The sequence below is a fragment of the Sparus aurata genome, chromosome 6 (assembly GCF_900880675.1).
Source record: "Sparus aurata chromosome 6, fSpaAur1.1, whole genome shotgun sequence".
In the NCBI taxonomy this organism is placed as follows: Eukaryota; Metazoa; Chordata; class Actinopteri; order Spariformes; family Sparidae; genus Sparus; species Sparus aurata.
The window spans coordinates 4075200-4102699 of record NC_044192.1 but is presented as its reverse complement, the minus strand read 5'-3'; the positions used below and the strand labels follow the sequence as shown (position 1 = coordinate 4102699).

Here is a 27500-nt window from a genome sequence, read left to right as displayed (position 1 = left end):
TAGCTTTGAGCACAAATGTCCTTCAGAGGGAGACTTTTTACTCTGATACTCTGAGTACATGTCAGAGCCTGTAATCTATTACTTTAACTGGACACGCTTTAGACCAGCACCTATTGAACCTGTTTTCACTGGATGACTGACATCAATTTTCTTTGTGTCAGAAAACAAACTTCACACAAACAAAAGTGGAGAGCAGAAAACAGAAAGAAATATATAATTTTTTTCGATTAGCCTCCTGGTTGATCCTGATGATGTGTGAAAAATGATACAAAGGAGACAAAGTTTAAACTTCAAGACAGCTGGTGTCTTTGCAATTAAAGGAATTTGACTGACAGACAAACACAGCAGACAGGTGTGCACATGGCATCAGATAAGGTATATCACACACACACACACACACACACACACACACACACACACACACACACACTCACCCTGGAGTTCGGCTGCTGATCGAAGATCAGTTTGAAGGAGTCTGCCTGAGACTGACTGGAGCTGTCCAGACACATGTAGCCACACAGTCGATACACTGAGTCTCCATATCCGGCCTCTGGAGGGAGAGAGGAACAACAATGGAGGGATGAAGGTGCAGAAAGACAAAGAGGAATGTAACTTTATCCACGGTTTCTTCTAAAATGGACCATGTCTCAGTGTCTTCACCTTTCAGATGGTCCTGCATGACTCTCCATCCTCGACCGCTGATGTAAACACAAGGAGGAGGGCAGAAGAACCTGAGGGTGATGAAACATCACAGACTTAACGACAGAATCCAACACGTTATTCCTCTGAACGTGAATCTCTTCTGTCGTCCAACCGTTTCTCGTTGCCGTAGGACTTCTGAGCCACCTTGGCGTGCAGGATGGTGACGCTCTGGTCCGCGTGAGCTTCTCTTCCTGGTTCCCTCGTTGATCCCAGTAACTGACAGCCTTGAACCCCCAGATCCAGTCTCCTGATTGGACAAAGAAAGCCGTCAGTCACAAACAAACAGGAAGTATATTGTGTTTGTGGTGTGTGGCTCATGGAGTCATTCTGTTAAGTCATCGAGCTGCTGAACTGAAGACAGTTTGAGGTGAAGTGTTTATAACTGGTCACACATTAACTTACTTATGTATAAGATGCATTTGAGCAAAGATGCATTCACTTACTGTGGTGTGTACTGTAGTGAAATGAAGTGGTGGAGCGTTCACTTACTGCAATACATCCGGGAGTGCAGACTCTGCAGTCAGCAAATACTTATCTTTGATCTGAACTGTACTTTTACTAATCTGATTAATTTTAATTAACGAGCACTGGCTGACCACGTGTGAGAGAAAGTACAGTTCAGAGATCGACACTTCTCCACTGGCAGGACGGCGGCGAGCGGAACAAGCTACTGCTAACGTGAGTCTTTTTAGTAAACTCTGTGTACACAAACAATGTTCTCAGTGCTCGTGTTCATGTGTAGAGACCCTGGTGATGCTACGAGCAAAGTTTCATGTTGTGTCGAGACTTTTTAGTGTTTTAAAAATAGAGATTTTGATGCTAGCTTAAAAGTGCCCGTAGCACTCCCATTGAAAATGAGTTTGACCTGAAAACGATAATATGATTCAATTAAAGTTTTACATCATTTGTTTGTTTATGTCATTAAAATATACAACAACCGGCCGGCAGAGTTTTTCTTCTTTATATTAAAACGTGGGACTTTTTGAGTTTTACGTGCAGAAAAGTGAGCAGCAGGTGAATCACAAGAACAAAGTTAAACTAACTGGAACAAAAGGCAGCTGCAGGAATCAAACATTCAGAATCAACAGCTGCTGGTTCTGATTCTGAATCAATGTGGATGTGCACATTTAACGATGTTCTCACTCAGCTTTGCAGTTGTGTGGTGAGTTTTTCTTTTGTATATTTCTGCATTAGCAAAACAATTCTACACAGAAGACAAGTAAATAAAGTCAGATTGCTTCTCTTTAGATTTCCCATGATTCACTTGTGCATGAACACAGAAGTGAAGAAGAAATAAGTCGACAGGTTAAAAACTGACTGTCAGACAGAAAAACACCTTCCAGGATTTGGCAACAAACACTACAAATGTCTCTAATCTCTTCTTCTACTTATACATTAAGCCACTGGATATTCTCACAACCATCATCTTTAATTCTTCAGTTGGAGTAATTGATTTGAATGTGCCGTATTTTCAGGAACATGTTCTGCAGACTCATCTGTGTGATTAGATTTCAAACATTCAATTGAGCGGCCCCGTGTAGCTCTGCAAACAATAGCAGCTGTCACATCGCAGTAACGGTGTAATGAGGAGGTTCTGCCCCGGGGCCCGGCAGTCTGGAATGCTCCTCATAATGAAGACTGTTGACACGAGAGGAGGAGAAGAAGACGGGACGGAAAGATAAAGAAGAATTCTGTGACTGATGACGACCACACGGGCAAACAGTGAACGGCAGCTTACAACCGGATCAGGACGTAAATAAAAATGTGTCAATGATTCTTTAGTTCTATAATCACTCTGTAGGTTCTCTCACTGTTTAATTACTTTGACAATCACTGAAATCCAGCAAAAGTCTTCATAGCAGAAATATTATTTAATAAAGATTTGTATATCTCAGTTGTTTTTTATCTTAAAAAGCAATAGTTCAACAATTTAGACTCACTTTGGATTGTAAAGAATATAATACGTGTTTATTAGTGAGGTTTAGAGGTGGAAGATTCCAGTCTTCATGCTAAGCTAAGCTAACTGGCTGCAGTTTCATATTCACCATACAGACATCAGAGTGGTGTCGATCTGAACAGCTAACTCTCAAAAAACATGGAAATAAGCATATTTCCCCAAAGTGTTGAACTATTCCTTTAAAGGATAAGGTTATATATAAATTCTCCAACATTTTTAAAAGTGAAATAGTGAATGTGAGATTAACGACGTCACTAATGCACCAAATCAAAAGAGAGAACACTTCTATTTAAAGCTACTTCTGCAGAAAAGGTTCACTTAGTGAAGTGTAAACGGAGCTTCTTCATATCTTCACCTGGAAGGACTTTTCCAAAAGAGGTCAGTTTCAGTGAACCCAGTAGAACCCAGTTTGTGTTTGTTCGAGAGGCCAGAACTCTCAGAGAACTCCATGTTTTTAATAAACCGCCCTGTACGTGTGGACGGGCCTGAGTGTCGGGCAGAGAGGAGCAGCGCCGTCTGTAAAGCAGCAGGGTGCTCGCTTTAACAAGGACAACCCGACAGCAGCACAGTCGCACAGTCAGAACTCACAGAGAACACACTGATCCGAGTCATGCAGAGGCCAAGTGGGTCACAACTTAACAACAAGGGTTCATGTTCCTCTCTGCTCATGAGACCAAACTGAAACACTTCAGGTCAAATCAAACTCAACAGAATTTAACTGACGTCTTGTTTTGGATGAATGAGAGTGAATGAATAAGCTAACAGAGTATTCATGAGGTCATAAATGTTCAGGGGAGTATTTTCCAGTGTGGAGACTCTATTTCTGTATGTTTCACCTTTTGATTCTGTCCAACACCTCATGTTTGGATCTGTAAACGTTTTGTTAGAATTTTTTTTTCATGTGGTTTTGTAGTTTTGTGACGGGAGGAAACGTTGACTCCATCTCTGTCTGATGCATCGCACTGTAAGACGGTTTGTTCTGCTGTTGTTATGACCACCGATCTGTTTCTTTGATATAAAACAATTTTTTTGTGCTGAACTATGACAAAACAACCTTTTCACTTCATTCTGTGTACAAATAACTCGACTTTAGACTTTCAGATTGTGTGCAGTACGTGTGACAAAGATGAATTTTCTGTTCCAGTTCTGTGGAAATAGATGCATCCAGATGCCACACCAACGTCAGGTGACGCAGTTAAACACCAAGACCGTCCGTCAGGGTGGATGCAGGGTGGGTGGATGGGTCAGACAAACAGGACCTTCACCCAGGAGACCGCTGCTCACGTCCCAAACTAAACCTAAAGTCAACGTTGACTTGTTGAAAAATGCAACTTGAAACTACGAAGTGTAAAACTGTTTGTATGCAGAATGATGAGATCGGGTTGGATAACGCAACACAACTGTATCTCTGCAACATCAAACCATGTATATGTTGAAACTTTACATTTCTTTTCAATTGTTTAATGTCATGTGACAACAGTGTGTTGACACTTGGTTAGAGTTAGAAAAAGATCTCTCATTTAAAATATCCAGTAGTTTAACATTTACAAATGTTGAAATGGCCCGAAAATGTACGACATGTACAAAACTTCAACTTATCTGTGATTTGCAGAAATGTGAAACATGATTAAAGACGTTAACCTACATCATCGTCTATCTTTCAGTCAGACAAACATCCTTGAGATCTAAACATGTACTTTGCACATATATTGTGTCAAGCTCTAAGCACAACAAGGCCGATGTTATTAATGTCATTCTAAGACACATCAGTCTTAAAGTCCTGGGGTGTCCTGATATCTGAACCACTGAGGTGCAAATGTACGACATGATACGACACAATACGATACGATACGACACGATACGTAATGATACGTTACGACACGATACGTAATGATACGTTACGACACGACACGACACGATACGTAATGATACGTTACGACACGACACGACACGATACGTAATGATACGATACGATACGACACGATACGATACGACACGATACGTAATGATACGTTATGACACGACACAATACGTAATGATACGATACGACACGACACGATACGTAATGATACGATACGACACGACACGATATGTAATGATACGATACGATACGACACGATACGATACGACACGATACGATACGACACGATACGATACGACACGATACGTAATGATACGTTACGACACGACACGACACGATACGTAATGATACGATACGACACGATACGTAATGATACGTTACGACACGACACAATACGTAATGATACGATACGACACGATATGTAATGATACGATACGACACCACACGATATGTAATGATACGATGCGATACGATACGTCACGATAAGATACGATACAATACTAGTGCAGGAAACAATCAACAGACTCATGATTTCTCTGTTTCCAGACAAACTTCCGGTAAAAACTCCACTTTCATTATCTGATTCCTGCCCTCATACAGCTTCATGTGTTCAGAGGAGAGCAGCTGCTGCTTGTGAGGGAGGAAAGTTGGCCAGTCGGGCTGAATACTGACTGTTTTGTTCACATATGAGGGGGATCCCACCAACCCAGGACACAGTTCAGGGTTCACACTTGACTGGCTGTGTGTGTGTGTGTGTGAGCAGTCACCAGGGTGCCAGCAGTAGTTTAAATTAGACCTTCCCCTCTTCAGAGGTCAAAGGTCAGTGTGTCAGGAGCTCAGACTCTCTGGCATTTCACACCGTGAACAGAATAGACCGAGGAAAGAAAGCGGGGAGGGGCGCAGAGGAATCCACTTTCACCTCCACAAACTGAGCATCTTCTGGGGCAGAGGTTGTTCTGCTCGCCAGGGCTGAAAGTTGTAATGACCGCAATCATCGTTAGGTTTGTCAGAGAGTGTGGTTCAACAGGTGTCGGGGCTGTAAAAATGGACGAGGGGAACGTAGTTCAGAGGAGCCGTTTGACATTTTTATTGTCACCGTCCAGAACGAGGTCATCAAGGTGAGACAGCCGGTCCTCACCTGAGTGCTGACATCAACTAATGCACAAGGATCTGCTCTTTACATCCTGTTTCCTGCTGAAGCTCTTTGCAGTCACAAAATATAAAACTTCTTATCTTTGTGAATGTCAGCGCGACGAACAAACTTTTTGTTCTGGTGTGAACCAAAACACAAGAGCTTTTATCAAAGACACGTTCATGTTTATCCAAAAAGTTTACCTCGAGAAAAACACTGTTTAAAGGAACACTTCACACAAAAATGAAAATCCAGTCATCATATCCTCAAGATAAACTTTCACGGTCCACAGAACAGTCGTGGAGCTTCACAGTAAAACAACTGACGTAGCCAGAGACTTGATTTAAAATGAAAAACAACCAAATAAAGAAACTTGTTGTCTTCATACAGCTCGTCTGTGACGCCCCAGAAATGTTCTGTGTACTATAAAACTTCACCCGACTTTCCATCAGTGTGGCTGAATTTATATTTTGGTTGAACTGTTCCTTTAAGGGACAAAGGAACACCTGGCCTGTCTTCTGGAGAGATTTAAGTGAAATTATGATATAAAGTTGATTTTAATCCAAATAGAAACCTGAAGAGTTTGTGAGATAAATCCAGCCGCAAGTCTCAGTGTAGCATTAAAAATACGCCTCATGTCAAGTTCCCTCGAATATTGAACTTCTTATGAAATCATACAGAAAACGTTTTCTCGTTGGTGCCACCGGGACTCGTGCGCCACGCTGCGCTCCGTGCGCACCTCTCCAAACCCCGGACCCTCTCCTCTCCCCGTTGTTCGGGTTTCAGAGGCAGGGGGGTGGGGTCTCTGCCCTCACAAATACTTCTCCTCCTGCCATTTTAATACCTACACACCATCCCTCCTCCACCATCCCTCCACCAGTGAGTAAAACCGAGGGAAGGTCACGGAGCGACACACATCTGAACGCGTTTTCACGTCCGAGCGCTCGTTCCTGTCGGCTCAGCGGGACTCCTCCGAGGAAAAGAAGAAGTTTGGGATAAACTTCAGCAAACTGTGACCTCACCTTTCCTCACCGGACAGCGTGTGTGTGTGTGTGTGTGTGGCGGGACTTTCTTCCCAGCGGTCTTACCTGTCCCACCCGCCGGTCCTCGGTGCGTCGTGTCCGGCCAGCAGCGTCCCCAGGTGAGTGAGCGGGCTGACCGGGTCGGGGGACAGAGGAGGGGGGTACAACAGAACCGGGTCCGTCGGGAGGAATCCTGACTGGCTGCTCGATGTTTCTGACAGGATGAGATTTAAAAAAAAAAAAAAGCAATCGAGTGATGCACATTAAACTAAATCTGCAGGCTGATCTGAGGTCTGAGGCGCACAGTGCAGCTAACAGAGCTGAACTGATTGATCGATCAAGATAAAAATAAATCGATTATTCATGAATCATTTGTGTCGCTCAACACCTCGTTTGTTCCAGCTACTAAAAAAGTGAAGAGTTTTTCTTTTCTTTGTCTTAAAGTGACAGAAAACTGAATATTTTTGCCTTTTTTGGATTCTAAATGAACATTTAATGAGACATTTATGTGCCTCTTTGGAAACAGCGTGAAACTGAGATCAGCCTTCTCAATTAACAGTTAACTTAATGTTGGACAAACTGATCTGTAATGGAAAAAGAAGGATTTCCTGAAATGTTAAAACGTTTAAACCTTGTATTGCTCAAGCACACAGAGCGGTGATGAACACAGGTGGATCATTTCATGCTCTTGTTGGGTTTTAAAGCAAGAAGTTTTCACTGATTTCTGAACAGTTTCGCCACAGAATGTGTTTGAAATGAAGTCAAATGATGAATCATGTCACTCAAATTCAAAAAATGTGTTAAATATTCTTCATCCAGTTCTACAAAACGCCAAGTTAGAAACACCAGAGGTCCTGATGACTGGTTTAAATACATGATGAGAGAGAGAGAGAGAGAGAGAGAGAGAGAGAGAGAGAGAGAGGGAGAGTAATGCTGTGGGTTCACACTGGTTGAATGGAGGTGAAGCTCTGTGCAGTCAAAAGGCAGCATTCAGACAGACAGGCAGACAGACAGACAGACAGACAGACAGGTTGGACAGTGAGTGCTGGTCTTTCATTTTACTTTTACATTTATCCAAAATAATGAAATAAAGACTAAAAAATCAGCCTTCCTGCCAATCAGGTGTTTTGTTCTTTTCAACTTTACTGCAATTTTTACACAGAAGTCAACAAACAAAAAACTAAACCAAACCAATGTTCATTACTATCCATTAATATATGAATATTAGGGATCATGGAGATAGTTGAGCTAATTCTGCAGTTTGGTGCCGTAACGTCATCAGCACAAGTTTTATATCTCGTCCAAGAAAACCAACTTTTTTGCAAATTAGACGTATATATATATTTCAAATTTAGATTTATTCCTTCTTCCACCACTCCAAATATGGCAAAAAAGGGTTTGAAGTTGTTTCCATAGTAACAGTCTGAAAGACCACCTGCTGTCCAGTGGCACCAAAGTTTACGGAGGAAATTGTTGCTCATGAGCTTTAGTTGTAGGAATAGTTTAATGACAACAGTGAGCTGATGGAGAGTCACAGCAGATACTGTCAGCCTGCTGAGTCCTGCCACAAGAAGCCACAACAGGTCAGATTTTATTCTCCTGGCTGTTGATTTTCTGCTGTATTGTTAACTTTCCCAGTAAAATCTCCTGCAAATGTTCGATTCTTCCACATGGCAAGTTTCAAAATGGAGCTGAGCGGTTTGACGCTCAGCTGTGATTTTAAGTTTGAAAAAAAGTTTTCATTTCCCCTGAAAGCCTGGCACATAGATCCTACGTAAGATAGTCGGGAAATATGCAGGTTCGTGCAACACATGCATTTAGATTTCTATCTAAAGTCTGATCAGTTTAAACTAATCAGAAGTCAAAAAACTGCATTTCAACTGCAGGAACTGTCCCCGGGGACGAGGACTTAAAGTGTTTCTCGATAACCTCCAGGGACACTGATTCACTCCCTCATTACAACCTCCATTTTTAATAATCTGCAGCCACAATCCAGTTTGTTTTGCACCATCAACACAGTAGTTCATCACTGTTAGTCAAAAACAGATATGCCTCATCGTCACGGTCTTCAGACGGACGTGGTTGAAGCACCAGAGGAACCTTTTAATTTCTTGGACATTAGTTCCAGAGATGAATGGTTCTGGGTACTTCTGGGTGGAAACGCAGCTAAAAAGTCTATCTTTGTGAAGCTGGCCTCAGGTGTACAGGCAGGTATGCAGACAGACAGGGACAGAGTCAGAGGGGGAGACACCCGAGTGGTTACAGAGCCCAGAACCAACCCTGAAAACACTGACAGAATCATCTCGTCCTGAGCACGAGCACGACCGTCTGCAGCCCTGCAGTCAGTCATACAGGAAGTGTGTCAGTGAGACAGGTAGACAGTCAGTGAGACAGGCAGGCAGTCAGTGGAACTGCTAACAGTAGCAGAGTCAACATCTGGTTCCAATCTACAGCCACTAACAAGAAGTGCTGTGTGTTCATCTCAGTGTGGCTCCAGCTGTCACTCACACCACCTACAGTAGCGACCGCAGGCTGTGGCTCCGCCCTCTCTGACCTCCATCACTCTTTACCTTCAGTCTTTTTTACGTTACGTTGCCTCCGTGTGTGTGAACATATGGTCTCCATCTTCGTCCTGAACCGCAGAGCTGATGTGTTTTTATCTCAGTGTGAATCCGGCCTGTCAGTCAAACTTTATATGTAACTCACACTTCTTGACCCGCATCGTCCACCTGTTGCTTTAATCTTCCCGCCTGAGGAGGAGGTCGTCATCCACCGCAGTTTAACTGATATCACCGCCTTGGTGTTTTTAATTAACGCCGCTCCAGGACCATCGTTTCATCTGAGCTTCACAGTGGAGAACTGCAGGAAGCTGATGAGGCTGAACAGGCCAAAGAGTTTTTACTGGTTAATGAAACCATCTCAGTTTTATCTGATGCCTCAGGAGGAGATTCTACTTAAGATTATTTTATATTTGAGATTATATTTGGTGGTTTTAATGGCAGAAACAATACCACATCTGTCCACAGGGGCCTTAAAAATCACCAAATGCTTGGCTGTCTGACAGTCACTGCAGTGTTTGTTCCACAACACTGAAACAGAAAAGCATTTGTTTTAATGTGAACATGACATCATGGAATCAAACCGGCTGATTAAACAGAAGCATATTGTCCAAGAAGCTGTAGTGCAACATGCTGACTGAACACTGGATGCTACAAAGATCTTCTACTGGAGAAACTTTTGAGCTCTGAACAAGGGGTGTTCCAACGAGGGTACCTCACGATTCGATTCGATTTCGATTATGGGAGCTTTGATTCTTTGATTCTTCGATTATAACGATTGTCGATTCGATTATCGGTGCCACGATTCTTCGATTATTGTGATTTTTAATGCTTTTTTTCCATACAAGACTGATTTTGTCTTCATCTGTGGCTACATTTGTAAATAAATAGCCCATCAATTAGCTCAGTTCCTCTAAAACTACACTCATTCAGTAAATAACAAGGTTTTTTGAACATTTGACTTGTATTTTAAAGTATTTTATTTTATGACTATGTAAACATTTGCACTTTGACCTACTTAACTTTGACCAGGGAAAGCTCCACATGCACCAGAGCCCCCTCTGTTGGTGGAAAACACTGAAAACAGCAAATCACGTAGGTCTTGTCAGTCGTCTTGTTTGCTCTCTCATAAAATCCAAAGTGCTTCCAAACGGTTGCAGTGAACCCCGGTGGCGGGAGAATCGGCCGCTCTTTCAGGGCTGCTAAAGCTGTTGCCATTTTGCAAAGAAACTAACGTTACTGCTCCGTTTGTTGCGGTCCCACTCACTAAACAGTCCGGGCAGCGCGGTTACGGTAACGTGTTTTTTGTTCCGGTCTTGCGACAAAGCATCAACATTAATTAATTGATGCCAAATCGTCACCACCACATCGATGAATTGCACCCACCTCTACTCCGAACCAACAGAGCCCCCAAAAAGACTCACTGATCCGAGCACGACAGGACAAACTGAGACGCTCTGTGCACGTTTAGTATTTCTGAAACACTTGAGTGTTTTATATCGTAGCTCCTGGGTTAAGTCGTCTTGCTCTTGCTCAAACTGAGGAGCAGAAACTTTCCAACAGGACGTCGACAACAGGGTCAAATGTCTGTCACCTGTCACAGCCTCTCAATCTGAGGGTCACGACCCCGGCAGGAGGTCACGGGATGGTTATCAGGGGTCGGATGATTGACAGAGAGAGAAAAAGTAAACGTATAATTACACAAATCTCGGATATCATTAAACGTTTGGTTTGTAGTTTGAGATGTTTGTGAGCTGGTAATCATCACTTTTAAACAGTTAAATACTGACAGCCAGAAAAAGGATCAACTAAAAACATAAAATGAACAGACAAGTCATTCGAGTCATCGTGTCTCACCAGGCTTTAACTTCCTGTTCCAGGTTATTTATTTTCTGTCAAGTGAAGCTACAAGTCATCCAAACAGTTACTGGAGTCCACATCTCTTAACATGTAAACATGCTAAACTAGGATGGTAAACACTAGACCTGTTCACCATCAGCAGCTCAGCCTGCTGAAGTTAGCATGTAGCTCTACTGCTAGCATGGCTCTCATGCTGCGTTCAAGTCGACACCAGAGGTCAGAATTTCCTAGATGACATTTCCAAATCCCAAATTCAAAGTGTGTCACGGGACACAACAACGGAAGTGAACAAAAAATTAACAAAAAACGTGTCTTTGAGAAGTGTACGCACACATGTGAACCCTCGGCAGTGCAGCAGAGTAGAAACAAACTTAGAAGGTAACGGATGTCATTATACATGTTTTTACAGCACTTTTTATAAATGGAAATATATCTAAATATTTGACTCACTCGCTGAATACAAATATAGTTATCTAGAAATAAACACAATGAAAATAAACCCCATTGTTGTGTGATATCAGACATCTGATCCTTTGTGAAGTCGGAGCAGATAAATGTGCATCCAGAAGTAAGAATTGTGACTTTGAGTGTCGTTCACTGTGTTTTTCCAGTAGGAGGTCGGACATTTTTGAGTTCTGAGTTGTTGGGAGTGCAGCTGAAGTCTCGTTAAACTATACTATTAAAAATTCTTTACTCATCCCCGTAAAGAAGCTTGATTTGTCTGTTGTTTGTTGCTTGATAGAAATAAGACGGCAAAGTCATCTTCTACTCACCTTTCCCGCCATCTTCCCCAATGTCCAGCTCCTCCATGATGGCCTCCGCTGACATTAAGCGGGGGCGTGCGTCAGGTCCATGCTCTCGTTCACACCTGTTGTTAAGATAACTGCACAGTTAGCGCGGATCTCTTTGTGAATGTGAGTGATGTGGTTTGACAAGCAAACGCACAACTGGCAGATATTATTACGAGGGGATAAAACAGAGCCTCCAGTGTCCATCAGAGCTGAATAATTCAATTCATGCAGCTGTCCACTAAACATCAGCTTGGCTTTGTGTTGCAGCTTGATGGTCTGTTGAATTCAGACGTTCCCCCGCTGTTGGATCATCTGCGTAAAGTCGCCCTCACTGCAGCTCACAGACTGATCCGTCTCACTGAGGACAAGGCGCTGTGACTTTAAACGTCTCACAGACCCAAGAAACAGACCAAACACTGCAGTTTATGTATCAAGCTTCAATAATGACAACACATACAGTCAGCAGGGATAAAGAATAAGCTCTGCTGACCTGAATTCAAGAAGTCAAGTCGTCGTTCTGCAGCTTCTCAGTTAAAATCCTCCTGCTGTTCCTCTCATTCTGCTGCAGGATCACGTTCTTTACATCCAGAGATGCTCAGTTCTGTCACAGCTTCACCATCCTGACGGCAGTAAAGGTTCAGTTTAGTTAAAACACGTCAGAAGTTCATCTGTCGGTTCATAAGCGATGTTTCCACCACAGCGTACAGTCGACAGTCACAGAGGCTTTAGTGGAAAAGACATGTAAGTGTGTCTCTGTGTGTCTTTGTGTGTGTGTACATGTTTGCACTCCATCCCGGATCTGTTATCTGACCACTGGTGTGCGTGTGTGTGCGTGTGTGTGTGTGTGTGTGTGTGTGTGTGTACATTACTGTATCTCTCGGTGTGTGTGGATAAAGAGATAGTCACCTGTTGCCCGACTGCAGGTTTCTCACACTCACCTTTCTCTCTGACAAACACTGCAGATGATATAAAATGTCCTTTTTTTTTTACATTTCTGAAACATTCAGTTCACATTAAGTCTAAAATTGTTCACTCTAAAATACAAACCATGTTTTATCTCTTGTGTATAAAAAACGCCCCGTCCTGATTATCATTTCTAATCAGAACTGAAGGAAAAATAATCTTTGACACATAAATACAAAGTTATAACACCCATAGAAATGTTATTTATTGATCGAGAGTCAAACTGCACACTTAATGAACTGTGTCCTGCCCGCTAATAGTGCTGTTATTGATCCCAGTCACCCTAAATCTCTGACATGATCATGGAGCCACTGCTGAAATCTGCTGTACGTACACAGACTTGGTTATCAGGAGCTGTAGTTAATGTATATAGAAGGTTCTTATGTTTCTTTACAGCCCGACGTTTAGGATCAGTACGTTTCTAACATCCTGATACCTGGTTAAATAAAACTACACATAAAATTCACTAATTTTCACTAGAATCATTGAGCCAGTGCATCACTGGAAAGACACTATAATCATGTAATAATTAAGGGATAATGGTACATTTGTAAACACAACAGTAGCACAAGAGCAAAGGAGTCGTCACATAACATTTGCAAGCATTAGCATTAGCATTAGCCACCACATGCTACTGGTCACAGCAGCAGCAGAAACTCTGAGTGGATCCGTTTCAGCCACACATGTGTTTATTTATTCCTTTTGTAAAAAGAAGAAGAAGAAGAAGAATTTCTTATTTCTTTCTTCAAAAGCTGAAAGAACGTATCACTGAGACTCCAGGCCGGCCTGTCTATGTGTACCAGTTATAATTATTGAAATGCTCTTGTGGAGATCTGAGCAATAAATATTTCATCAGATCTCAAAGATGTTAGACTTAACATCACTACATGTCACAGTAAGCGAGGCTACGATGAGCGTGTCAGTCTTCAGCCCCTCAGTGGCTCTAAGTTGAGCCTCTGCTCTCTTATCTGCTGTCATGCGCAGAGTTAAATGAGATAACACTCTGGCATCTCTGCAGTAGATGTGAAGCTGCAGCCAGCTGCAGTGTCTCTGTGTTACAGGCTGCTGAAGACGTTACAATCTGTTGAAAACAAACAGCAGGACTCAACAACGCGCCTGCGGTTTCTATCAGACAGCAGGGAGAAAAATGACAAACAATAAATAAGTCCCGGTTACCGCTCCAAAAACACAAACCTGATCCATCCGACAGCTGGAGGTATTTACTGCCCCGGTGAAATGACGACTATTGAGAGAGAGATTGGTTGTGTTTGAGATGATGCGAGACGCCAGAGGAAGAGTTTGAAGTCGCTTCAGTCAGACTCAAATTGAGGCGGGATGAAAAGAGTTTGGAGAACCCGAACAGTGATCGATCCAAATATGATGGGCCTCCGCCTCGCATGCTGCCGAGCAGGACCAGAACCGATCAGAACCAGGTGTTCGCTCAATTTTGTTTAGCTTCAAATTAATGTATCCAAAAATGGGGCTGAGAACAAAAGGAAAGTCAGTAATATTGTATTTCCAACGGAGTCTGAGTGCAAATACAGTCTGCAGATGATATCCAACAATTATCTCCCTCATTGATCTGTCTGTTGATCAGTTGTTCAATCTATTAGACGTCAGCTAATGGTGGAAAAATTGATTAAAAACAGAAAATCTTCACATTTGAGGAGCATTTGAGTCACATCTCCCTCCACCACATGTTTTATCTGACAGTCAGGGTGTCACCCACATCTGGTCGGATGCAGTTAAAACCATCTTGTACGGTTGAATGTGTTCTGCAGAGTGACGCCGGGCTCAGGTGAGAGCTCCTCGCGTCCTCTGACTGAAGGTTGAACGGACATCTGGAGAACGCATTAACACGTTCTGCTCCATAGGGGGCAGCGGCACCAGGAAGTCCAGACCGAGGTCACATGACGCTGATGTTTTTATTTTCTGTTTGTTCCTCATCGTCCTCTCTTTTCTTCTATGACTCTGATCCTCTGGGCTTTATAAAGTAGTCTACAGGTTGAAACAGGACTGGAAAATATAAATAATATATGTTGTTACTGTGACGTGAGACTGAACTAGCCTTAGATTTTGGATGCGATTATGTGGTGATACATCATCAGTGTTGTCATTACAGGAAGTCGACGTCATTCTAATACTTGTCTTTAGTCATTGGTTAGTCATTATATCAACATAACTGATGATTACTGATCAAAATTCTTTTATATTGTGTGAATATCTTGTGATCCCTTTAATGTTGTCGCAGTTTGTATATTGAGTTATCTGGTCAAAAATTTAGTGAAATTTGATTTTGCTGCCCTGTCCAAGAATTTATGAATAGCTTTGGATTTAGCCTAAAAATATTGCAAATTACTGTATTTTAAATCAGGCCTATGTTGAAGGGTTGAAGGGAGGACAGATGTCTTCAAAATTGTCCTGGTTCTGGATCCAAATGGAGTTTTTTACGTCTTTATTCAAGAGCGTGGTCTTTCAATTTGAGAGCAGATTTAAGTGAAAGAACATTTATTCAAACAAGATACTTTACTTGAGTTTTTAGTTTGAGTTTTACTTTGTGTGACACTGAAGTTCAGCAGGAAATGTAGTTTTTAAACTATTTTTCTGACAATGTAGCTACATTTCAGAATAAGATCCTAAAGAAGAAGGCGTAAACAGACAGAGAGGGAGACTGGAATGTGGAGAAAAGGCGTGTTAGTGTCTCGTATCTGCAGAGAGTTTCTGATTTTCTCTCTTTGTTGCTGCTCGGGACGCTTTACCAACCCAACATGTGTCTATTTGACGTCCTGGGAATGAGACTCAACAATCAAACTGTCTTTGTGGTGCGTTCAGGAACAGCTGGGACAAATCCTACTGATTCTACCTTTAACTTTAATAGTCTTTGAATTCTATTAATATGATGTAAGCTTCAGTTAGCTTTGACCACAAATGTCCTTCAGAGGGAGGCTTTTTACTCTGATACTCTGAGTACATGTCAGAGCCTGTAATCTATTACTTTTACTTGAGTACTACAAGTATCTGAACTTCTTCCTGAGTAAAGACTGTGTGGACTTTTACCACCTCTGCTTTTACAACAGCTCGACATTGTGAGAGTTTTATGTTTTTTTCGTCGGTGGAGCTTGAAGGTTTACTGAGCTGTAGTTTGAATCTCTGCTGGAGGAAATCTGACGGTTTATTTTTACAGCCTGAACTTGAAAAGACCTTTTTAAGAAACAGCCACTGTTTCATTTGTCGTTGTAATCTCACATTCAGGCCAACGTCAACAACCGCTGCGGCTCTCTGACTCGCTTTAAACAACTAACTCTGTTTACTGAGCGCTTCATTTAAACTCACTACACGTGACCTGCTGCTCTTTTCTTTGTGATTTTATATTTATAGCACATTTTCCTTCAGATTAGACGTCAGTAACAAGGTGGTTTAGTTAATCGTCCTGTACTTTCACACAGTAGTAACACAAAACAATGTAGTTCTATGTATAAAATCTGTATCACAGTTAGTTCACATAATAAACAGAATACTAAAGGTGTCTGGAGAGCAGCAAGTTTTAATTTGTTTAAAGAGTTAATTGAAGGAAATCGGATCTCCACTTGTATATTTACAGCTGAGTGAGAAACAGTGTTGAGTTAACAGTGACCACGGCGTTTCACCTCCGACCACTCAATGAGACGTTTAACAAGAAAATATCACGTCTGAGCTCAATGATCCTCTTTGTGGATAATTATAGAACATATGTTGGTCTGTGAGCCGCGCTGAGGGGCAGCAGTGTGTGTGTGTGTGTGTGTGTGTGTGTGTGTGTGTGTGTGTGTGTGTGTGTGTGTGTGTGTTCAGTAGCAGCAGGATGGCCGTAGATTGTTGTTTGGTGAAGGAGACAGGAAAAGGTTGTTGGGGGTGGTGGTAGGTGGTGGGGGGGTTTTGGCGACTGCCATATAGCTACAGAGAGTTTATACTGAGGGGTCTTTGTCCTACACACACACACACACACACACACACACACACACACACACACACACACTCTTCATAAAACAGCCTCAGGCTTCAGGTTCGTCCCATCAGACTTGGAATGAGACCAAACTCTGAAATGAGTTCACATGTTGAAAAGTCTCCTCTGTTTGTGACGACAAACTATTTAATTCATAAATGTAATTAACACAGAGACCCTGATGTGAACTGTTAACGGTTACCTAACACTTATTATTACATTAATTGACTGTTAATGATTATTAGTATATTAACTTGTGTTAAAAGCATCTTTATAAACTATTAAATGATGCTAAATGAATTTGTCAGTTAACATGAACACCATTAGTAAATCATTCATCATTAGACTTATTAGTTAACTATAACTGAACTGTGATTAATGATCATTACTGCATTATCAAGAAGTTGTAAGACAGGTCCATATCTATATGGTGTTTGAAAGTACAAAAATTTAATACATTTCATATTGAAACGCAGTTTGTCTCAATATATTTGATAAAAAACTTAAAGATTATAGCGCACCAAATAAAAGCAACTTAATAAAAAAATCATATGAAATAGATTAAACAGATATATTTATAATAAAGTGCAACAGTCTTTTTTTTTAAATAAGATGAATGAAATGGTTCAAACGAAGGTGTGGATGAAAGACTGTAAACTTTAATTTGGTTGTTTTTTCTAATTACAAGGTCCCATTTTTCGTTCTGTCTCCTGAGTCTCTTTTAAAATCATCATCAGTGTCATTATTCCTCCTCCAGTTAATCCAGTGTGTTCTGATTAGCCTGGATAATATTTGCTACAGGATCATTTTTCATGTTAAATAGTTTTTAAACTGGACCAGAGAAATCGTCCTCGTGCTGGAGGTAATGACAGAAACATCTCAACATGCACACACAGTGATGTGACACCGCCGGACATCCATCTCTGGTATTAAAAAAAACATATAAAAATGATGTCTTAGTCGAGTTTTGAATAGTTCAACAGATCCTCCTGACTTGATGAGTGGACATGACGGTTCCAAAGTGTTCGGGGCCAAAACACCAACAGTTACCTTTTGTTTTATAGTCCGAAGGGTTCGTGGAGGAGATGAGAGCGTCTGAAACATCTGTTACAAAAAGCCAGAAGAGTCAAATCTATACGTCATGTGAAGCAGGTGGGAGGATTAAAAGAGTAAGTGTTGTATACAGCCGGACCTTTGACTAAACTCCAGACTGTGGACGTTCTGTTCAGGTCATCGCCAAATCGCAGAAGGCATTACTGCGGCACGCTCTTTTAAAGAGAAGCATGAATAATGTGCTCCAAATGTCTGGCTGACCTTCGCTTCACTACAGAGTCGCTGCTGAGAACATGTGGACGAGAGAGACAACGAGACAAACAGAGACACAAACAGAGAAAAGAGTCTTTGTGCTCGTGTCCACGTGTTGACTCATTACTCAGAGCTGAGCCAGTGATGACCACAGGCTCTGGCTGCCAGTCACACACAGATAAACCCTGAAGGACCCCTCTCCACACACCAGAGGAAGAGAGGTGGCTTTCATGGTGCCCGTTTGAACTGAGTGTGTGCCCTGATCATAAACACTTCCCAGACATTATCATTATCTGCTGGTAGCCTTCAGGGATACTGACAGACACACAGGCAGATTAGTGACTGCGTGTGTGTTTATCCACAGCCGTCTATTAGCGGGAGATGCTGCGAACCTTCTCCAGGTGTTGGCAGAGGAGTGTTTTACGACGGGGCAGGACTGGAATGTCCCTCTGTGACGCATCCACATTATCATCACTTAACAAACACACACAGGGCAGGAAGTCGACACTAATCGCTCACAACAGAGCGAGCGTCATGTGACGGCAGAAACCAGAACAGACTTGCGAAGTCGTGACGCTCAAAGGGAGAAACGTGGAGCCAAAACTGAGAGAGTTACTGACTGAGGTTTTAAATATAACAATTTCTGGATAATATGATTTCCTTGTGCGCACAATTTCTTTCCGTCACCCTCTGACTCCTCAAACAAGTCATCAAATTAAATATTAAAAACATTGTTTGTAATCGTCCTCCAGATTGACACAGACATGCATTTTCTAATCTGATCCAGTATCAACAGCATGACATCATTTGAGAGTGTCTTTTTAAAGTATATTAAAAAAATAAAAGCATTGTCTGATTTGTTGCCACTGTGGTTAACGTTTGGTTTGGTTCAATACAAAAGACAACTTGGAAGAAGTAGAGAAACAGGAAACTCCTTCCTCTGCAGACTCTGTGGCTCGATGACATCACAATGAGTCACATTTACTACGGTAACCAGTGGGAGGACAAGAAACCTAATCACCACCTGCACTGGAAATCCATTTAGCTTCAGTCATTTTTCAAGCAAAAATGTGAAACATTTGCTGGTTACGGCTTCTTAAATCTAAGAATGTGATGCTCTTGATTGTCATTTCTGTTTTGGACTGTTGGTTGTGGAAAAGAAGCAATTTAAAGACGTCTCATTGGGAAAGTTTTGGGATATTTCATTGACTAAAGGATTCATTGATTAATTGTGAAAATAATCAACACATTAATCGATGTGAACGCTGTAAGAAGGAAAACCTTCATATGGCTTCTGTTCCACCCTCAGCTGATCGATAATAGAGTTTTTTATTATTACTAAATGTGACCTCCAAGCTAATTACGACACATAATTAGCACAAAGAATAATGTGTCGGTTTGCACTTTGAGATTAAATCCAGTCTCTGACATTAAACCTCTTCAGTCGGACAAAACTGAAACTTTACATGAATTCTGTGGTCAGAACCTGCTGAAGCTGTTAAAGGAACACCTGACCTCGATATCTGGACTTCGTTGGACACTATTTAAGTGTAAATCAGACGTAAAGCCGGTATTATTCTGTGTCTTACTTGTTACCATAAACTCAGGTCCTCTCTTCTTCCTTCCATCTCACCCTCCATCTCTCCGCCCTCACAGTCTGATCCAGTGCCAGCCGAGTCCAGCTGTGAGCGACCCGTCTGCTAGATCGCTATCATCAGGATGAAGATGAGACAGCTCAGAGGATTCATTCTGTTGACCCTCGCCGTCCTCGCCGCCGCCAGACCGAAAGCAGGTCAGTGTGCCGAAACTGTGAGAAAAAAAAGACGGAGACAAAGGAAAAACTGTTTCTATCATCACCCTCCGTTCAAGAAGAGAGAATTCTGTTTCACAAGACAGCCGAGCCCCGATCAGAACTTTTTGTCTTCTTTATTATCTCAGTATATCTTTTAACAAGTCATGGTCATCTTTAGGAATTAAAAAATACTACTCAAAATAATAAAACAGACAGTTTTAAGAGCAAATTCCTTGTGCTGAAATTTCTGAAGACGTCAGTTTACAATTTGTGAATGCCTAAACTGCAGGTTCTGAACACTGAGCAGGCAACCGGATCACCAGAATAAATCCAAACCACAGAAATGTTGAATCTTTGATTCTTTGGATTTCAACTTTACACTTCTTTATGATCGGAAAAGTTTTATAAACACTTGGTTTTGATGTCACAAACACGATTTAGAAATGTCCCAATGACTTGTTAAAAATATCCAGTGGTTTCCAAGACTCGGCAGTCATCTCATGTTGTCACACCTCCTCCTCCTCCTCTTCTTCCTCCTCCTCCTCCTCCTCCTCCTCCACCTCCTCCTCCTCAACACACATCGTAGAAACTTTAATATGATGCGTATGAAAATATATATTTGAATACCTGTAGTTTACAGAACCAGTGATGTGCACAAAGGGGGGGTCAATTGTTAAAAAACGCACGCTAAAGTGCCCTACTGGGAGCCAAAACGTGCGCTAAAAGGCCTTCATGGGAGCCAAAAAGCGTGCCAAAGTGCCCTCTTGGTTGGCAAAACACACTAAACTGCCCCCTTGGCTGGTTAAAACATGATAAACTGCCCTCTTGGGAGCCAAAACATGCTCTAAAGTGCCCTCCTGGGAGCCAAAACGCGTGCTAAACTGCTCTCTTGGGAGCCAAAACATGCGCTGAAATGCCCTCTTGGGAGCCAAAACACGTGCTAAAGTGCCCTCTTGGGAGCCAAAACACACGCTGAAATGCCCTCTTGGGAGCCAAAACACATGCTAAAGTGCCCTCCTGGGAGCCAAAACACGTGCCAAAGTGCCCTCTTGGTAGCCAAAACATGCGCTAAAGTGCCCTCCTGGGAGCCAAAACGCGTGCTAAACTGCTCTCTTTGGAGCCAAAACATGCGCTGAAATGCCCTCTTGGGAGCCAAAACACGTGCTAAAGTGCCCTCTTGGGAGCCAAAACACACGCTGAAATGCCCTCTTGGGAGCCAAAACACGTGCCAAAGTGCCCTCTTGGGAGCCAATACGCGCTGAAGTGCCCACTTGGGAGCCAAAACATGCGCTAAAGTGCCCTCTTGTGAGCCAAAACACACGCTAAAGTGCCCTTCTTTTCGCCCCTGCCCTTCAAAAAGTCTGTGCACGCCACTGTACAGAACCATACAATGCTGACATTGTATTATGTTATAGCGATGTGGCTGGAACACGACTCTTCTCATGAGTCTGTGAATTACGACTTGACCTAAAGGAGCTAATGTAATGTATACTGTGTAAAAGACCTGCTGCCTACATTTGAACATTATACCTGCAGCTGAAGGTGGACTTGATTTATGTGCGCAGACAGTGAAGTGAACATTTTTATAAGATGTTAAGAAACCAGCCGCTGCTCACCGCTCTGTTTGAAACTAAAGATGAATTCCTCGACAATCCCTCTCACATTAACTCTTCGAGCCTCTTCTGGTTTCAGTCCAACCATTGTGGGGAAACTCTGGATGTGCATTAATCAATCTGTTCCTTTCCAAACTCGTCGCAGCACAAACACAGGCTCACCTCATGCCTCATCCACGACTGCCGCGTTCTTGAACCAGATGATGTTACGACATGGGAGAGTTTTCACAGCGATGCCGACAAATTAAAGACAAAAACAGGCGCCTGGAGTCATGGAGGAGGGAGCTCAGGTGGTGCATCACGCTACAGAGTACGAAGGCATCTGCTGCTGCTTTATGCAAGAAATATGTAAAACTGAAAACCACACACACACACTGGTAGTTTTCACAACACTGCGTTTAACTTAAAAAGGTGTTCATGTACAAACAATTGTACATCAACCAGCCAAACCTCTTCACTGTGTTCTTGGTTGATAATTGTGTTGTTATCCTGTCCTCCCTCAGGCCTCTCCTCTGTCAGATAATCACAGTTTTTAGCTCCACATTTCCCAGCTGAGTGTTTTTTATTCCTTCCTCCAGGTCCTGAGCAGAAATGTAAGTCCGGCCCGGTGGATCTGGTCTTCCTCATCGACAGCTCCCGCAGCGTCAGGCCACATGAGTTTGAGACCATGAGGAAGTTCATGATCGACATCCTGGCCACTCTGGACATCGGACTGAACGCCACCAGAGTGGGAGTGGTTCAGTACTCCAGCCAGGTACTGCAGGAACACAGCTTAACACATGTTCTTCAGTGTTGTTTTAGTCACGTTAGCAGGATCTGTTTGTGGGTCGGTCCACCACTTTCTTCTTCCAGACTGAACTATTACAACAACCACAGGATGGATTGTCATGAAATTTGGTTCAGACATTCATGTTCCCCACAGGATCGACTGTGTTGACCTTTTCTGATCCTCTGCCTTTTGATTCATGACACTCCAATTCACCTAGATAAAGACATCAAAACTGTAGTAAAACAGCGGCATGTCTCAAGTTTACCCCTGATTTGCATAAAGTAGCCAGCTGTCTCCACTCTGTGACAGTCCACTCCCAGCATGCATTGCACAGCTGTTTGCATAGACAAGAAATGAGAAGAGTGGCAACAAGGGATCCTTTGGATTTGTTCCTTAATGGGTGATAACGATATGTCTCCCATCCTCACTCTTATTAAAGCAGCTGTCCTCCTCTGTGCTCCAGTATGAGCAATAAGAAGTTATTATTATTTAAATAAACTCATCGGCAGAAATGGATATAAAATAACCATGATCGTGTTTTTATTTGTGTTCAATCACCTGAAACTAAGAATTGTAGTGTTGTCGTAATGTCAGAATGAGCCTTTTATATCCACAGAGTCCGCCATGTTTCTACAGCAGCCCAGAAGGGACAAACCCAACACTTTTTTGTGTGTTTTTAGTGGCAATCATATGAGAGGGTGAGACGAGGGATGTGTAGTTTGTTGCAATGTGCAAACTCACGGTTAGATTCCACACAGTCCTTAACATTTGGACATTTAAGCCTCTTAAACCAGCGATAATAACACACAAAATGTTCACCTCACACCTGCTCTGATCCTCCCTGCGTCTCTCAGTGCTTCCTCTCTGCTCTTGTCTTCAGGTCCGCAGCGAGTTCTCTCTGAAGACTCACGCTAAGCTGGAGACGATGGTGAAAGGCATCAATGAGATCATTCCCCTCGCTCAGGGCACCATGACCGGCCTCGCCATCAAATACGTGATGAACAATGCCTTCACCGCCGAGGCTGGAGACAGACCGAAGGTGACACCAGACAGCTTGACAGTTTTAGTTCATTTCTTCTTTTAATTTGTTGAGTTTGTATTGAGAGCCTAATCACTTCAAACCATTCACGAAAAAGTGTTTTTTTCTTGTGAAAGCTTGATGCACAAAAGACTTCAGACTGTGATCTTCCGGCTGTGAAACGATCTCTCTGTAAAGTTCCCTCCACACCACCGTCCTCTATGTTCCGCCTGAGCTCTGATCCTGAGGTTTTCTCTCGCCCAGGTCCCCAACGTGGTCGTGATCGTGACAGACGGACGTCCTCAGGACCGCGTGGCGGAGGTGGCGGCTGAGGCCCGAGAGAAAGGCATCGAGATCTACGCCGTGGGTGTGGCCAGAGCCGACATGACATCACTGAGGGCCATGGCGTCCCCGCCCTTCGAAGACCACGTCTTCCTGGTGGAGTCCTTCGATCTCATTCACCAGTTTGGACTGCAGTTCCAGGATAAACTCTGCGGTAAGACAGGAAATGACATCACTGTCTGTAAAAATCCAAAGCATACATTTGGTATTTTCATTATCACGTTTGCCAAAAACACTTTTCAAATAACAACAGGATCTTTTTTTATGATGGTTAGCTGCCGGTTAAAGTGCTCCACAGCTCGTGGTTTACTCCGACTGGGTTCGGATGATGATTTCAGTTTCTGTTACATTATTTCTAGCAGAGTTTTATGAGAATAAAGAGCAAAAATATGGTAAAAGATTAAATCATTTCCCTGGAATGTGGAAAATTAAGTCCTCACTGTCATAAGCCACATTAAATACAGGTTCAAAGGTGATAAAATACCTGACCTTTGAGAGGACTAATACTTTAAGGTTTTGAAATCATATTTTGTAAACTCCCCGTCTGAAACCTCACATTTCATAATAACTTCCATTTCCAAGTGTCTGGACTTTGGATTTCATGCTTCGTCCTGGGCAACACCAGATTCTTGATGTAATTAAAAACACTTTGAAAGTCTCGTCTGACCAGAAAGAAAAATCACTGTGCCCATCTAACCCCTCAGAACATAATACTTTTTCATAACAGCCGCCTGAAATCCCTTAAGTGCAGGATATTTCCCCGCGCTGCTATTATTCTAGACTGGACGGCTGATTTAAAAAATATCTGTCTCTCCTCAGAGGGAGATGGAAAAGAGAGTAAAGGCAGTTTAAGGCGGTGAGTGAATATGAAAGAAGGAATTAAGAAGTGAATTAAAAGAAATAACACTTTATGTTGTGTGTAACCCCTGATGGGAGCTCCAATGAATCTAAGATCCCAAACTCTTCTTATTTTGGCAGAGTTCTGTATCTACGTCAGGTTTATCATGTATTATAAGAAACTGGTGGAGTTAACACATTTCTAGGGACTGTAAGACGGACGATGAACCTGCAGCTGACGTGTATTTTGGACTCTGAGGTTGACGTGATGTGTGCTGCAGGAATGGATCTGTGTCTGGAGTCGGACCACGGCTGTGAGCACATCTGTGAGAGCTCCCCGGGCTCCTTCCACTGCCTCTGTCTGCCCGGATACACTCTGAATGATGACGGGAAGACATGTGCAGGTAACAGCAGAGGACAAAGGTCACACACAGGAAACAACACAGACGACAAGTTCACACAAACATGAGCAACAATATGTTGTTTCCACCGTTAACTCCACAACTTCAGATCCATTTTTCAGACTGTATTCGTTCACATTTTGGCAACAACGCACCGTTTAGCCGATTAGCTGTCAGCACTTGCAGCTTGCCATGTACTTTTGGTGTGCAGACAGCTGTTACTGGATCACTTTGGTACTGAAGAGAAATGTGATGATTGCCAGGTAAGTTCTGCTGTTACAAGAAGAATCTGACAACACGTACATCACGTCTGTGTGCTCATATCTGAGAGTTATGATTCAGAGGAGAATAAAGTTTGACTCATGTTGCAGCATGTGGGTGGTCGCAGTGAAGAACCTTAATTATCTCCAAACTAAAATACAGCAACTTCCTGTTGTTGTCAGAATAAAAGCATGCTCCTGACTCTTTAACCTCGCGTCTGTGTGTCAGCCCTGCAGAGGCACAACTGACCTCTCTGCAGAACAGAAAATAAATGTGTTAAAGGTGTCAATTAGACACAAACACATGATTACAGCTTGATACAGGGGTGGTAAAGGTTCATTTAATCCTGACTCAGGACTTTAGATGCCTGCATGGAAAAGGTTAATTACCTTAAAATAAACCTACTTAATAAATCACGTGTGTGTTTCAGCCATCGACCTGTGTGCGGAGGGGAAACACGACTGTGAACAGATCTGCGTCAGCTCTCCTGGTTCCTTCACCTGCGACTGCAACAAGGGATACAAACTGAACGACGACAAGAAGACCTGCTCAAGTTAGTCTCACACACACACACACACACACATAAACATGCACAAAACACACAAACACGTGTAGAAACTGTAGTAACTGCTGATAGCTGCTGGCTTTGTGTTACAAATTGTGCTTGAATTCATGCTGAGATGGATTCTGACCTTCGAGCTGCTCAGTCTTGATTTCTGCTGCTTCATGAAGCTGAGTGTGGGTCTGCACTATGTTCCTCCTGCTGTCGTTTGAATTTGTTAAACAATACATCCTTTATATTCCTTAATGTTCCTTTCAAAACCCTCAACTGGACACAATCAGGATGTGCACGGCTGTTTTACAAGAACCTCTTATAAAAACCTTAATACAAAGTCTACTGGCCTTGTTCTAATTATTAAATCGGAAACACTTTTATTGTAACTTTGCAGTGGCAATTACTTTAAAAGAGAATGAGTCATGCAGCTTTACTAGCACGTCGACTTGAGGGAACAGTTCATTCATTGTCTGAGTCAGGTGAAGTTTCATAGTCCAAGAAAACAGTTCTGGAGCTTCACAGCAAAACATCAAGCAGCATTCTCCTGAACAGCTGAAGTAGCTGGAGTTTGTTTTAAAGTGGAAAAAAAACAACCAAAGACATAAAAAGGCTCCATACAGCTCGCCGGGCGTAATCAATCCCTAAGATCCCAGATCAATTAGAAAAGATGTTATTTACACCGCTGTCCCGCAGAAATCTTCACTGTAGCAGTCTGAAGATCTTGTATGAGCTCAGCCACGCGTCAACGACGGACATAACATCTTCTCAGATACATTTAGGATCTCACGGCTTCTAGAGGCCGACGTCGGAGTCATTTTAATATTTTTTTGGTTGTTTCTTCTGTTTTAAATCAAGTCTCCAGCTACTTCAGTTGTTTAGGAGAATGCTGCATGATGTTTTGATGCGAAGCTCCAGAAATGTTTTGCGGACTACAACACTTCACCTGACTTTACATCAACATGACGGTGAGGAGAAGGTGACTTGACAAAATCATTTTTCGGGGGGTGTGAACTGTTCCTTTAAGAACCCCGGCTCGTTCCAGGTAAGATTTCCTGAGACACGGAGGGAACATAGATGCATTGATCCTGCACATTTTGCTGCTGTGCTGTTTGCTCTGCTGCTTACGGCCTCGCTGCTTCCCTCCCCTCAGTGATCGACTACTGTTCGTTTGGGAACCACAGTTGTGATCATGAGTGTGTGAGTGTGCTCAATGGCTATCACTGCCGCTGTAACGACGGCTACAGGCTGCTGGACGACGGCAAGACCTGCCAGGGTGAGTAGTACAAAGATGAGTCGCCGTAAATGATACAGATCAAAACAAAATCAAGTCTGCTGCTGCATGATGGAGGCGAGGTCAGACCTGCCTCACCTTGACCTGGTGGAGCCTCGACCACACATGTATTATTCAAGAAGGATCATTTAGTCTTCCTGCAAATTCTCTAAACAACCTCAGAACAGAGAAACATTGCACATTTCCTCTCTCTGTCTGGAAACATCAGGAGATACATTTGAAGTTTTTCCATCTCTGGCTGCAACGTTTTTGATGTGAATCTTAAACAAAGCTTTGTTGAGATTGACTGGCTCCCTCTCCTTCTCCTGTCCGCTGTCTGTTCCTCCTTCTAATCTGAGTGTCGTCACAGGACGCCATTTAAAATCACAGTTATTTTCAAATGCTCCGGTTTATCTTTAAACTACATCACCACTCAACCTGAACTATAAACAGTGAGTGAACAGGCGAAGGCTAAGAATAGCAAACAGACATATTCTGCTCATTTTCAGGC

The 27500-nt window shown here is 42.6% G+C and overlaps 2 protein-coding genes and 1 long non-coding RNA gene across 7 annotated transcripts in view; 1 reads left to right on the top strand and 2 right to left on the bottom strand.

Moving 5' to 3' along the window:
• The window catches only part of rbpjl (recombination signal binding protein for immunoglobulin kappa J region-like), a 24167-nt gene extending 11671 nt beyond the window's left edge, over positions 1 to 12496 (bottom strand). Inside the window, exons 1-6 of the mRNA XM_030419837.1 lie at positions 12374 to 12496; positions 11866 to 11960; positions 6741 to 6888; positions 815 to 949; positions 661 to 731; positions 435 to 550 (exon numbers count right to left, since the gene is read on the bottom strand). Of these exons, the coding sequence (XP_030275697.1) occupies positions 435 to 550; positions 661 to 731; positions 815 to 949; positions 6741 to 6888; positions 11866 to 11920 (525 nt within the window). The 5' untranslated portion in view covers positions 11921 to 11960; positions 12374 to 12496. The remainder of the gene's footprint in view (positions 1 to 434; positions 551 to 660; positions 732 to 814; positions 950 to 6740; positions 6889 to 11865; positions 11961 to 12373) is intronic.
• The window catches only part of matn4 (matrilin 4), a 35522-nt gene continuing 14531 nt past the window's right edge, over positions 6510 to 27500 (top strand). For 2 of the 5 annotated variants that reach the window (XM_030419818.1, XM_030419817.1), the window contains exons 1-8: positions 6511 to 6793; positions 19787 to 19922; positions 22114 to 22289; positions 23185 to 23343; positions 23587 to 23818; positions 24783 to 24905; positions 25594 to 25716; positions 26870 to 26992. In XM_030419818.1, the coding sequence (XP_030275678.1) occupies positions 19850 to 19922; positions 22114 to 22289; positions 23185 to 23343; positions 23587 to 23818; positions 24783 to 24905; positions 25594 to 25716; positions 26870 to 26992 (1009 nt within the window). In that variant the 5' untranslated portion in view covers positions 6511 to 6793; positions 19787 to 19849. Of the gene's footprint in view, positions 6794 to 19785; positions 19923 to 22113; positions 22290 to 23184; positions 23344 to 23586; positions 23819 to 24782; positions 24906 to 25593; positions 25717 to 26869; positions 26993 to 27500 lie in introns of those variants that run through there. The other 3 variants (XM_030419816.1, XM_030419820.1, XM_030419815.1) reach the window with 3 other exon arrangements.
• The window catches only part of LOC115583307 (uncharacterized), a 5635-nt gene continuing 5120 nt past the window's right edge, over positions 26986 to 27500 (bottom strand). The window contains exon 5 of the long non-coding RNA XR_003984341.1: positions 26986 to 27500. This exon is cut by the window's right edge and continues 321 nt beyond it. This is a non-coding gene — a long non-coding RNA (uncharacterized LOC115583307).